Source organism: Melospiza georgiana, chromosome Z, assembly GCF_028018845.1.
Source record: "Melospiza georgiana isolate bMelGeo1 chromosome Z, bMelGeo1.pri, whole genome shotgun sequence".
Taxonomy (NCBI): Eukaryota; Metazoa; Chordata; class Aves; order Passeriformes; family Passerellidae; genus Melospiza; species Melospiza georgiana.
In genome coordinates this window covers 13,440,479-13,454,806 of record NC_080465.1, presented here as the reverse complement: position 1 = coordinate 13,454,806, position 14,328 = coordinate 13,440,479, and the positions used below count along the sequence as shown (strand labels likewise).

The 14,328-nt window shown below is 43.0% G+C and overlaps 1 protein-coding gene across 4 annotated transcripts in view; it reads right to left on the bottom strand.

Annotated features, from left to right (window-relative positions):
• Positions 1-13,923, bottom strand: part of PALM2AKAP2 (PALM2 and AKAP2 fusion) — a 267,455-nt gene extending 253,532 nt beyond the window's left edge. For 2 of the 4 annotated variants that reach the window (XM_058043271.1, XM_058043267.1), the window contains exon 1: positions 13,382-13,782. In XM_058043271.1, the coding sequence (XP_057899254.1) occupies positions 13,382-13,426 (45 nt within the window). In that variant the 5' untranslated portion in view covers positions 13,427-13,782. Of the gene's footprint in view, positions 1-13,381; positions 13,783-13,871 lie in introns of those variants that run through there. The other 2 variants (XM_058043266.1, XM_058043270.1) reach the window with 2 other exon arrangements.
• Between the last annotated feature and the right edge of the window lie 405 nt (positions 13,924-14,328).

Sequence of the window (14,328 nt, the reverse complement as noted above, 5' to 3'; positions counted from 1 at the left end):
ATCTGCAGTTCTGGATTGCACACCTGGAAACATGTAATGCTTCAGCAATATATCCACACGCAAGCCAATTACTTACTGTTCATGGTTTAAGTGGGGCTATATTAAGCCAAAAAATTCTGCTGAAGAAGGACAAACAGCTTGAAATGGTGTTGGGATTTAATAATTCTCCTTTGTTTTGGGTTTTTTTTTTTTTTTTTTGGTCTCTTATGGAATTTTCCCCCATGCATGTTGCTAGGAGACAATAACGGGATACTTAAAGAGAGACAAAAGAAGTTGTCACAGCTCAGGGGAGGGGGTGTAGCTGGCTACTCTCTTTACCTGGGGTTTCACGGGGGGCAGAGATACTGTGAAGATTTAGACTGGGAAAACAGATTTGGGTGCAAATGCCCTATCTCTCTTGGGCTGTCAGCATTCTGAGGGGAGAGGGGCTGGGGTTGCTATGGGGAGAATACATCAGCACTGTGGGGTTCTGTCTTCGGCTGCTTCTCTTCCGCCGTGAGTGGAGTCCCGCTCGTCAGAGCAGCCGCTGCACTGGGACTTTATTAACACCCTACCTCACTAAAAAAAAGGGCCTTTTCTCCATCTGCTCAGGTGCCTTGGGTAAAACCCCAGGCCCCTGGGCTGACCTTCCCCTGTCCTGCTCAGAGCCGGGACACTGCCGCCTCATCCCCCGCCCCTTCTTTGCCACTGCTCCGTTTTTGTCACGCTGAAGTCCGCATCCCCTGCCTGCCCGACGTCCTGTGGCTCCCGCTACAGCTGCGGAGTTTGATACATCTCGTCCACCACCCCGGGATTTTTGCTCAGCCCTGCCATCCCAGCCTGGTGCTCCCGAGAGTCCCGCCGGGCCCCGGGACCGGTGCCACGGGGTTTGTGGAGCGAGGCCTCTCCCGCATCCCGGGCCGCGTGGGCCGAGCCGCCATCGCCACAGCGCCCCCTGCAGGCGCGGGGGAGGCACCGCCCCCGCCCCGCCCCCGGGAGCAGCGGCGCCCCTGCCGGCCGAGCCCGGAACTGCAGCAGAGGGAAAGCGCCGCGGCCGAGCAGGCCGGGCCCGAGCTCGGGTTCTGTGTGGGGTCAGTGCCGGGGCTGGTGATGTTTGTGTGCTTTATTGCACACACTCGTCATGGACTGCTGTTCCTATTGTCTTACCTTTGCCTGAGAGCCCCTTAGGTTCAAAATTATAATAATTCGCAGGGAAGGGGGTCATACTCTCCGTTCCAAGGGAGGCTCCTGCCCTTCATAGCAGGCGCTTGTCTTTCAGACCAAGACAAATGGAGTGCAATATTAGCAGCACATCAGCACCGAAGGGTCTCTGTGATGAGTTTTTTAACTATGACGTGAGCTGTCTAAAAATACAGGAATAGAGAAATATAAATCTGTAAGGATGTTATAATCTGAGTACCTGTTGCTTTACCTTAATGCATGCTGCAAGGCTTTCTGCCCATACAGGTCAAGATGTAGGTGCAAAGAAATCACCCTGAAGCTGAGCTTTCTGGAGGCCTTTGACAATTTTTTTGCCTTACAGATTATGCACTATTTGTTTTCCAGCCCCCAAACAGGTCCTAAAGATTGGCTCCAAAGTTTCAGTGCAAAGTTTTGCATTGTTTTGTAAAGGCAACTCAAAGCCAATTTGGCTTAGATAAAAAGAAAAACAATGAAATTCAATCACAGTATTAATGCTTTAATTCAGTTTGCACAAGCCAAAGAGTAAGGTTCTCAACCCCTTTGATTTTAGGCTATAGTGTTAAGGAAATTTCAGCTTGCTGAGCCTTCACAGTTTCACACCTTCCAGGATTAACAAAGAAACCACAAACATGGTTTCACTGAAACTGAAAATAACTCTTTTTTAAAAAAAAATTTCTCTACCCCCTGCCTGTACAGAAAAAAAGAGATGGTACTATAATTACTCTATTTTTTCTTTATTCCAAACCCCCCTGTCCCCTGCTACCATTTGTAACATTTCTCACAAGAGAAAAAACTGTTGAAAAAGATTGTACTGAAAAAGCAGTTCCTTGCAAAGCACAGTTAAAGCATGGGAAGCTTATTCCAGCAAAGGTATATCTGCACTCTTGGTAACATAAAAGGGAAGAAGTCAAGAGCAGAGGGTAAGTTTTATGAGAACCAAGCTGTCAAAACTGGCTTTCTCCTGTGGATGAACATGAACACATGGAGTTTAAAATACAGTTTTCTGGTTTTTTTTTTTTTTTTTTTTTTTATAAAAAGCTGAACTTTGGATAGTTGTGTTTGGGCACTTTCTAACTGTGCCTCTGTACTGCTGATACAAGCATTTGACAAATGGCAAAGCATGCAACTCTCAAGGTTAAACAAATAGTGAAGCTGAGTTTCTGTATTCATCCTCATCCTTATACGTCCTCCTGGAAAATCTGATTTATAGGTCTGATTTGGCACAGATCTGGAATTTTTTGTGATGATAGTGTTAGAAATGGTGTGAATATTTATGGGGATACTCCTGTTCCTGCTCACCACTGAAACTAGCAGCAAAATTCCCATAAACTTGATAGGAAGCAGAATAGGATCCTGCTGAAGAGAATAGGGGCTGATGGTTCTCCTGCAGGAAGAAAGGTAATTTTATGTCCTCAAACATGATCAGGTTACTCAACATATCTGAATTCCAGTGCCTGATTACTCAGACAATTGCCCTATTCAAAATGCAAAGTAAACCAATACAGCTTCAGATTTCTGACACTGCAGTTGGGTTAAATTGCTCTTCTGGGTCTGCAAGCATCCATAAGTCAGCTGCCAAACTCTGGGAAAGAGTGTGCTTGGCATTGCAAAGAAACTGACAGGCTGCAGAAGAACACTTTATACGCAGACTAGTTATCACTGGTTGACTAAGAAAACATCTGAGAACAGGCAAAGATATTGGTGATCCACCCTAGAAGGAATACAGAAGGTTTTTGTACCCTTACACAAGATCAGCTTAAGAATGGTATTTTCTTCACCAGGCCAGACAAGTCTGCTTTGCCTCAGCAGTAATTTTCTTCCACTTCTGATCATTCCTGATTCTCTTGGACTCTTCTCCATTGTGCCCAAGGATTTCTTGGAGACTAACACCCAGCATGGATCTGACCAAAACAGCATTCCACATGCCTAACAAACAGCATTTCAGAATATATACCATATATACTAAGCTTTTATGTTTGTGTGCGTGTCTGTCTATCTATCTATCTATCTATCTATCTATCTATCTATCTATCTATCTATCTATCTATCTATCTATCTATCTATCTTAATCTATCACCACACATATACATATATATACACTCACAGTGCCTTTTCCATGATAGATGAGACTGAGATGAGACTGCTGAGTAATGTTCACAGCATTATCCACTATCACTCTTTCTTCAGTAGTGCTACACAGCTGTTGGTAAGTACTAGGTGCTTGTATTGAAGACACCATGTGAAAAAGGCCAGTAATATTCCTGTATCATTTTAAAATCACTTTTTCACTTCAGTGGCACACAGATGAGCCTGGTAAAACCACCCTCCAATCCACACAGATAGTAACAGTATATAACCACCTTTCCACCAGTCATCTTTGACTTGTCCAGAGTTACGTCATTACTGTTATTCACTTAAATATAAATTGGATTTATTTTACCAATGAGCATGTGTTTTCAAACTAACAGACGCCATAGACTATTCTGTTTTCTTATATGTCTAAGCCAGGATGGTGGCTTGCCTTAAATGTCACAAACCAAAATGTAGCAGAAACTGTAGCTGTAGATACTTGGACCACCAAAATACCACTGTTTTTTTCCTTAGATCTAGATTCCTTAGTGTTTCAGGGCTGCTTTCACAGGCAATGAGTTTGCAGGCAGAGATACAGAGGCCAAGTCCAGAAGAGAATTTACCCCTGAAGTGCTCTGAGATTTGCAGCAGAGTTGTAAAATTCCTACCAGCTTTTTCCAGTTCAGCAGGATTTTCCATCTGCTCCTTCTCAGAAGTGGAATAATCTTTGAACACCCCTTGCTTTCAGAATTATTAATTCTTATATATATTCTTATTAATTCTTCAGATTATATTAAAATCTGAAGGGAAAAAAAAAGTAAAGAGTTGCCTGTGTTGTAAGCTTTATTGATCCTGGAACAACTCCTGTGGAACACTCTGGAACACTGTGAATTACAGACAAAGTCACAGAGGAGGAGGTCTGTGACACATTAGTCTCGCCAAAATCTTGCATCAGCACCCTAAGCAACGTCACACATGATAAGGAAAAGAATAATCATAAGCCACTTCAATTCTATTATTTTTTCCTCAAGAAACCAGGAAGTTGGCAATCTAATAATCTAAAGCTAAAGCATGAAAAGTGTGAGAAGGTCTCTATTTCACAGGTGAGTTTCAGGCATCCTGTATTGTCTGTATCCTATAGTCCATATTGTATTTTAGTCTAAATCTTGTATACTTTGAAACTTTAGCAATAACAACAGTAAATTTAGCAGAAAGAATTGGTACAGTGTTTTACTGATTCAGGGACACAGTTCTTCAAAGTGTTACATTTAGGCTGTTCTTTATTTTATTTTTTTAAAAACTAGAGGTTCTTTCCCTGCCTGATTAGAAGTTACTTCCTTAACCAGATCAAATTGCTAAGATCTTGGTGATGCTGGGATGAGTTTATGTACATTCCCAATAAAGAAGGTATCTCTACCACAAGGAGCAGTCTTAAAGATGCAGCTTTCAATGCTGAATCAAAATTCTGCTGGAGCCGATTTGTCTGACATACAGCAAGTGCTTGTATATGCTCATATTTATTAAGAGCAAATACATGACTAACAACTAAGCCTTACTTTCTATTGCAATGTAGTTAAGGATTCAAAAGAGATAAGGGATTAACTTTCAAATACTATTTGCAAAAAGCTGCCAGAACTGGCCAACACATTCAAGATAACCGTTCTGTACCAACGCCAGCATATGAGACAATCCAGTCCCATGGGCAGCAGTTGTCGTAAATTTAGTGACACCTTGGATACCAAGTGCTTGCTTTATGTTCCAAATGGAAAACAGTTGGATGACTAGGGATCTTTAAAAAACACATCGTTGTCAGCAGGAGCTCTTCCAAGGACCTGGCACATGGTGGAGAACAGAGCTGTTCCATGAGAGGTTAAGAAGAAGGGGTTGTATACTCTTTCCCTCTGGCAAAGGCTGGTCATTCCACAGTGGCACTCATCTGGTTAATTAATGGCCAGGCGCTCGTCCGCTCTGAGCCATCTCAGCCCCGGCCTTGCTCCTGCTGCTGCTGTGCCCTAACGAGACTGCAGCCAGCGCCTCGGCCTGCTCAGTGCTGCCTCTCCAGCAATAAATCACACGGCTTCTAATTTCTGTCTGCAATATTCAGCCTCTTAAAAGGGTCTCCTCAGCCATCACTTGCCCAGGTTACTTCCTTCTACTGCAGTGCTGCTTGCAATTCTGCATGGCAAAGGAACGTGGCTGAAGCAGAGGAGCTGACAATGACATAGCCCCAAAAAACTGCTAAGCACCTTTTATTTAGTCCTCTGCTGGTAAAATAAGGGCCTTCTTTCAAGGTTTGTGCTTTGTTTGAAATATCTGAACACATCTCTGCTGTCCCAAATCTCCAGCTGATTGCCAGTGACTGCTATTATTAGGAACTGCAGAGGGTCTGAGCCCCACCCTGCTGTTGTCTCTGGATCCTGACAAATTATGCTGGCAGCTCAAATTAAAACAGTCTGAGCACTGCCTAAATCAACAACCTGAGCTGTGTGCTGTCTGGAAGGGGCAGCAACTCATAGACCAGGGCAGGTCTGTCTCCTTCCAAAAAGAGCTCTTCGAACTGTATTGGTTGCTGGCCTTTTTTTGTACACCAAGAGTATTTGTTTTTACTGGTGAAGAGGAAGAAAGCTTTACACGCCTCCAGCATCTAACTTCATTGGAAGTCAGCTAAGTAACAGAAAGCATCTGTGTGTCAAGAACCACACAGGTCTGGTAAGCAATTGCCAATAGGCCGCAACCCATTTCACTGCCACTCATCTTTTTGGATGACGTTAACCCTTGCAACCACGTGGCTTTTCCTGATCAGAATTTGCAACAGAAAATGCTTTTCTACGCTAGGAAATTAGGGCCAGAGGCAGGCATAGCATCCTTTTGGTTCCAAGCTCTGCTTCTGCAAGGCATCCTTAGTCCGACCTGTGCCTCAGCACACGCAGGCTCAGCATATACTCCTGTGCCATTTGAGAGAGGGCAAGGTAATAATTAATAATTTACTAGAGGTGCATAGTCCAATACTTTACCAAATACACTTGGCAGGTGAACCATCTTGCTGGTGACTGCTTTGTGAGAAGGATACACTTTATTCTGTGCAAGCATAGAACAGTATTTGTGAAGCAGTTAGATGGATACAAGGAGTGATTCCTTAAAAGAGCAGGACTGCTCAAGAGGAGGCTGAATATCAGTGTGGAACCCCTTTCAGGCCTATACCACCTTCAACCTAGGTATCCAGCTATCCATTACTTCAAGCATGGCATGTAAATCCCACAGTCTGACCTCAGACTAACTATACCATGTTATAGGAAATCTGTCCTTAAAGTTACACTCCAGGCTAGAGGTGTTCAATAGTTTCCAAAAATGTACAACTTTCACAACTTTTTTATTTAACCAGAGACTTTAAAAGAACAACAACAAAAATCACAAACCCTTTTCACCCATTTTCAGCTTTTTAAAACTATAATTTGAAAGGCACAAGGTAAAATCCAGTATCTCAGGCTTCTTGTCTGTGCTCAAGAGATGTTGGTGATGTGTTAAGGGCTAGGAATGTGCTGTGGAAACAATTCTAAATTTAAACAGTTGAGTTTGGGTAAGTCTGGAAACTGTCTAGAAATTTCTCAAGAGCAAACTGGTTTCTGTTTCTCTAATTTTTTACCTAGTTTTCACAGATACTTTGACAGAAATATTTTTTCTTCATATTTTTGCTTCTCTTGCTGTCGTCTAAACATTCCTAAAGCAAAAATACCGATAAAACTTGAGAAGGTAATTTTAGTTTTCTGGTATTTTAGGCATTTTTTTACTTGGTTTTTGTCTTAGTATGGGCAAAGACACTAACATTTCACACATGACCTCTAAGTGCTTTATATGTTCCAGAAGTAAAGGCAAGATTCAAATCTTGCTTGCATGCATTTCTCTGTGTAAGGTCTGCCATGAAGCTGACTCATGGTATTGCTGCAGTCCACGGTAGTGCTGCATGCAGATCTGTGTGCAGGGAAACCTCTCCTCATCCTTTATAGCAATGCAAATGTAATTCCTCTCCTTTGGCTGATTTGCACTGAGGTTCACAGCAATCTCACAGATCTGTGTCATGCTCACAGTACAGAACTAATTTAGATTATTTAGTTTGTGCTAACCCCTAGTTTACTCCTGCTAAACCCACCCCTGGAAATATTTGCAGCAGGATGCAGACTCAATTCTGCCAGGTCTTCCTCACCAGAGTACTCTGGAATTATGATAAGATCTCACTAGCCCTCAAGTCTTTTAGCTCAGAATGTAAAAAGAGGAGAGCTACGGAAGGCTTTTTTGTGTTTCAGGTAATTGGGTGTTGGGACCACTGAGGAATGAGATGGCAGAGGAATGGTTGTGATTAATCAGAGCCATAAATAAGTAAGCCATGATAAATATGATGCACAAATAAGATAATGAGGTGGAAATGGGAAAGGGAAAAATGGATTAAACTATATAGCAATATTCAAATAAGTTTGAATTCAAGTAAGTATTGCAACAGGGGCTTGCTTTAGTGTCAAAACTTCCAGATTTGGCTACTCCAGGAATTTGAATTGTTTGAGTGCACAGGTTGGGTGCACTTGATCAGGACACTTAGGCCATGCTTCATAGTGCTTAAAGGAGAACTAGGAGCATGGCAAACAGATAAAAAACTTCCCTGCCAGTAGTTTACAGCTTAAAAAACTTCTAATGAGAAAGTCCTTTATGGATTCCACTGCCATGAGCTTGCCTGGTTTCTTCTCAAGCCCAAGTGCACTCTTCAGCATTCACCATGTCCTAGAGAATTGGACTCTACAGCTTAACAACTCGTTACAGGGAGAACATTTTTTTGTGTTTATTTTCTCCACAACTGTTACCTTCCTTAGATACCTACTAATCCTTGTGCCAAAACACGTAAGTAGTATTTACTTATCCTCTCTCCACAACACGCATTCCTTTTGCAGATTCTTCTCACTCACCTATTTTCCAAGAAGAAAAGTCACAGCTGACTTTTTCTTCCATACCTTGCTGCATTTTTGTTTTTCCCTGCAGTCTTTAGGTCTGAAAACAACTTAAGATTAAGATTAAGATGGATTTGATCCCATGCTTAACTTAAAGGACAAAAGCATTACTTCCTAAATGAAGGCATTGGAAACTAATGTATTAAGCCATCGCAGAAATAGCAAGCTGTTGATTAAGTCAATTTGCCACATCTTTCTAGGTGATTCTCAACACCTAATTTTTCACATTCTAATGTTCATGACAATGATCTCTGGAAGGACTCACAAAAATTGAGCAGTGTTATAGTAAAATGATCCTGGATATGATGTACTAGTCATGGGTTTTCATTTTGTGGAGTAACAGCTACTGTATTAGTATTCTCAAACACCTATTGAAAAATCAGTGCAGTGCTTCACGTAAATGTGAATGCACATAGCTCCTGTTTGGGAGGACTCTAAAATCTCACCTGATGTAGGTTTAACAGGTATGAAACCAATTTCCTGTGCAGGACCAGGATCCCTCTCCTTGTCCCTGTTGAATTACCTCCCACACTGTTTCTTGTTCCTTGTCAAAGGCAGTGTTGCTCAGACTACGGAGCCCTCTTCTGTGGTGCGAGCCCCATACTACCTTAAATCTGCATGTACAAACCCATACTGGCCTCTGTTAATGCCAGCTGTACAAGGGTGTGATGTATTTCTCCAAATGGAAGATCCAGTTTACCGAATAATCAACTTGCTGTCTTCATGTAGTATATCCAGCTCCTCTGCCACTTGTTACCTGCACATCAGCAATTTCCATTTACATCAAATTACAACTAGGGAATGCCTTCAAATCTTGAAAGACTGCTTCCTGTGAATTCTTCCCTGCCTCTGCTCTCAAGGAACAGCAGTCTCTCTCACAAATAGCAACTTTTTGAGACCTGTCAGAAAGCCAGTCCTTAATCCATGTAAGGCAGACCTTGCTGATACAGGAGGGGGCTATTTTTAAACACTACTGTCCTGCCATAGTAGTTCAACCCCCTGATGACATCTAAGTACCGTTGGATTCAGCTCAACAAATTCATCATCTCATAGAAAAAGCTGGAATGGTCTTTCCTGACAGGCGGTATCTTTGGTGTGGCTAATTGAATGTCAGTGATACTTTAATTGAGTCACTGCTTCTCTGAGCTGGGCATTTGTAAGTAAGAGACCACCATTGCTGTTGTTTTTGTCTACTAAGGAATCAGTATAGTAGTTCCCCACTTGAATCTGTATGCTGGACATCTCTTGAACCAGGAAACCTCCTCCAACTCCTGCGCTGGTTGTTGCTTTTGTTGACAATTCCGCCTCATTGCTGCTCCTCAATGATTGTATTTAGTTCACCTGATGTATGGATAACACATGTTCACTGTATCATATGTGAATTCATAAACCAGATGCAGCAATCAATACCCAAAATCCCATTTCCCAGCTTTCTGATTGCTAGGTAAGGGACAGAAAATACTTAGATTTTGTAAATGCTTGTCTATATTTAGACAAAGCATTTAGATTATATTTATCATCTGGAGTTCTCTTCAGTCATAGAAGAGGGGCCCTATAACAAATTTTGGGGCCATACATGTTATTTATCCAAAATAAGATAAATTAAGTCAGCTCACCTGTCCCCAGGCCACTGAGTCTGGGACTAGTTACATTCCCAACTTCTGAGCAACTTGCAGCCAGCATACTTTTAAAAGCCACAAAAATGCTTCCTTTTCACCCAAAATTTTAGCCACCAATCCCCTTCAGAAAACAAGCAGACACAAACACCAAAGTGCTCTATACAGGAACGAGCCCAGAGAGAAGATGGCTTCCTTTTTTAACCTCTTGTGTGCCTGCTGAAGACATCTTGCTACAGTATTAAGAGTGGGCACCACTCAGCTCCCTTGCTGGTAGGGCAGCAGAGGGATGCTGTGGTGATTCAGGCTCAGGCAGATGTTAAGAGCAGTGTGTCATGGCAGAAAACTTTACCAGTATCTGTCTGTAGCACACATGACATCCAAGTTGGAAGATGTGATGTGGCCTCTGCTCGAGTAAGGATCAGAAAACCAATTGCTCCTAGTCATCACAGAACCTCTCCAGTACACAGAGTTTCTGTTTTTCTCCCAAGCAGGGAGAACTGGGTTCCACTTTTTACTAGCTGTCTCACATCTTCCTACTTCTCAAACCAGATTTGCACAGTGCTCTGAGTCTTACTATAGTCAGTGTGTGAATTTTAGGGACTTCTGAAAGATCTGAAAGTCACAGCCTAAGCATTTCAATGACATTAAAACATGCACATTTGAAGCTTCTCTGTTTTAGAATCACAAATTCTATTTTAAAGATGTGTTTAGATATTTCTTGCCCTGATAAACCATGGCATCCAAGTACAGCTCAATCTTGCATGCATCCTTAACACTGCTCTAAGATGAGGCAAAGTCTATTATTCACAGTTTACAGATAGAACATGGATGCACAGAAAGGCTATGTATTTGCTGCAGACAAAACAAGTGGCTAACTCACGTTCACTGAGGTTTAGAATAATGTCCTAACAGTAGATTCCTTCTTTTCCTCTTCCTATGACACTTTGCTCTGTGCCAGAGAAGCATATATTAAAACTATGATAAGTCAAGGTAACAAAGTATAAAATCAAATGCTTCAAAACCAGTCAGCTTCCTGGTGTTAAAGTTCATATTTCTGGTTTTGGATTTGTTTTCTTTACATATTCAGTGATGCACACTTAGAATTCACTTGGCAAATTTCCCAGCAAACTCATTTACCATGGTGATAGAAGTAAATGTACAGAGAACAGGTGTGTAGAGAACCCAGTGGTGACTGGATTTCTTTCTGTAAGTCTAGCATGCAACCAGTGTGATTGCAGAATGCTGGAGTAAGCTTCTGCTCATCTCAGAGAGATACTGCAGCAGGTTCAAACAGATAAAGCACCAAGCTGAACTGAAATGCCATTTCTTTCTTCTGAGAAAGACCATGCAGCATGTGAGAACTGACCTTATTTTAGCCAACCACTGGCAGGCAGGAAACACCTAACTTGTGTCATGTCACTTATTCTGATGGAGCAAAGCTAGAAATTAACTTCTCTGCATTCTGACAAACATCTGCAGCAGACCAAGCATAGGAGAAAAAACAACTAACAAGCTTATATGGAAAACCTGTTGCTCTGCAGAGTGCTAAGCAAACAAATTGGTTCATGGACCCACACCAACACTTAAAATAAGGCTGAATATTTTTTATGCTGAAGTAAAATTCTTTCAATCTAATTGACTGCATACATTGCCTGCGATGTTTTATGAATTACCAGAAATAGAAACCAAAGAGGAAATATGTATAGAAAGATCCAGACTTGTTCAGTCTGGAGGTCCAGACTCTCAAGGCCTTCTATTATGCTTTCTATAATGCCGTCTATTAGCATAAACCTACTGTAAAAGCTGCCATACACCAGGTGGTAATATTAAATCCATAATGGCCTCATTGGTGTGAGATGCAGGACACTAAGAAGCAGAGGACTTGATCTACTTTGGTGGCAGGTTTCAGGACATCATGTGGAAATGACTGTTGTCTGGTATTCTGTTACATAGCAGTTGGAAGAAACAACAATGTAAACTTTTTTTTCCTTAATGTGGAGACATAAGTGTTTCAGAGCTATGCACTGCAGCATAGCACAGAGCTATGCAGCTCTGCAGTACAGTTCTGCCATAAAGGAGTCCCAAATCACCGGCCATGGTGAGGTTTGCCTCTGGGGGAACATTCCTGGTGTTTCCACTTGAGATATGGCAATGCCTATGTTGATAGAAAACTGAGAACCAGCTTAAAAATATGCATCTGCTTTCCACTGCCTGAAAATTAAATGGTTATAGCTTCCCCCACCTAACAAATAATATAATTTGCTCTTCTACAGTTAATATTTTAGAGAGAAAAATCCCTAATCTATTTATTTTAAATCTGGTTATTTTAAATTTCCGTTGACCTATCAGCAGAGTATAGGACTTAAGAAAAATATCTTGGAACAGCAGCAGCAGCAGAAGCAGCAGCAGCAGAAGCAGCAGCAGCCATTCCTGTTACACTACAAAAGAAATCTGTAACCTTTACCATCTGCAGAAAAATGTAGCATCTGTTGATCACTGGAGGAACTGGGGAAGAGAACTAAAATACATGTGGGCTCTGCTGTTTTCTGTTTCCCTTCAGATCTCCAGGTGTGCGGTCCCCGGCACGGGCTGTGCCATCCGTCTGGGACCGGCACAGCTGCATCAACATCTCAGCCATGGGGAAGAAGAAGAGCTGGGTGTCACTTGAACAAGGGCACGCTGTATGGGGCTGTCCGACTGGCAGTGCCCACAGAAACACAGGCCTTTTGACACGATGCCTGTGACATGCTAGAAGATGAGCTGGCAGTTTCTATATGCCAAGATGATGGTGGATCCTAAACAGCCAGGCCCCTTCCTCACCTGGTGTCACTAGACACGTTCCTCCAAGGTCTGCACCAGCTGAGCTCATGGCTCAATTCAAATACTCTTCTAAATGTGAAAACAAAAGTTATAATATGGGACTCAATCCTGCCTATATTTTACTCGTGGTGTAATGCAGCTCAGCAGGAAATTTTTCTAAGATCATGTACTCAGCTATGGAGCTGAGATGACAGTTTAGTAGATAAAACAATTACACAATTTTGACAATGCAGTGTCTGTGTTTGATTGTCTTAAAACTAGCAATATCACAATTATTTTCTGCACTAAAAGCCATCCTGCAGCAGATCATTTTTGCTTGACTTCATCAGCTAAGCAAAACCTCCAGCTGTGAAAAAATATATATTCAGCAGAGTACTGATTTTCTCTTGCAATCTCCTCTCCTCCCCATTTATTCCTTCTTTTCTTCTCTATCATCAATCTTTTAAGCATGCCACTGTGCGTTCACATTTTTCTTTCTGCACGTGTCAGCTCAACGCTCTTCCTCAGAGCCCTCTTTCTCCGCCAAATCCCGCAAAGCAGACTTTAACCACTCATTTCCCGAACAGGGAATTCCACACAGAACTTTGCACAAGCCAGGCTCTCCCTGTGCTTCCCAGCCACTGTGCTGGAATCCTCCCGTCCCTCCAACAACCCACGGCTAAGGACAAAAGAGCAAGTAAAAGGAAACTGACTTACTGCTATGGCTTGGAGCCTTTCCTTGTGCAACTCTGCTTCCGCCATCCTGGAGAGAAGGACACGGGAGGAGAGAGAGGGAGACCGGTGGGTGGGAGGGAGAAACAAAAAGGCAAACAAAACCGAAACGGAGCGCACACTGCAGTCACCGGGGGGAAACTGGAGTAATGGCAAAGAAAGCCGAGCCTCTGTGTAGCAGTCAGCCACTTTTGGAGGCACTGCAGGCTGGCTCACGGTACGATCATTTTAGTCACTGGACCAGTGCCTGCCTGGCTGCCTGTCTCCCAGCTGTATTGCTAACTGCATTTCAGTGCTGCTTCTGTGTGCTGGTGCTGTCACACAAACCATGTAGGCACTCTCCAAGCAGCTGAGCAGAGGGATTGCTCGCATGACTATAATTTTTTGCGTTGACGTCTCAGCTCATTTGCTCCTCCTATGGGGTGCTGGGTCACGACAGGAGCTCGACATCAGCAGCGCGCACAGTAATACAAACCTGCCTGACTGCAGCAGAGGAGGCAGACAGCTGTGCCACAGCGTGTCCTTAGCGAGCAGCACGGCGCGCAGGGAAGGACGGCGGTGGCACATGGCGCAGGGAGGGGAGCTGCGGCAGACACGCAGGCGGCGGCTGCAGCCCCCGCTGGAGCGGGTTTGGATAAGGGAAAGGACAGGGCTGCCAGGAGGAGGGAGAGCACGGACTCTGGGCGAACTGCACAGACAGTCGTCAGTGCAGTGGGAACATGGCACGCTGCAAAATGCTGCTGCTGCTGCTGCAGGGCAGCCCTTAACAGAAGCGACGAAGAGTGTCTGGATGGCGAGGGAGATGCAAGGAGATGCACATATCCTGCAGGCATTGCATGTATTGACATCAGATATTGAAAGTGATAAAACTGTGTGCACAAACAGTTTCACTGAGGAATCCAGTGTTATAAATACAAGAGAAGGAAGCAGGT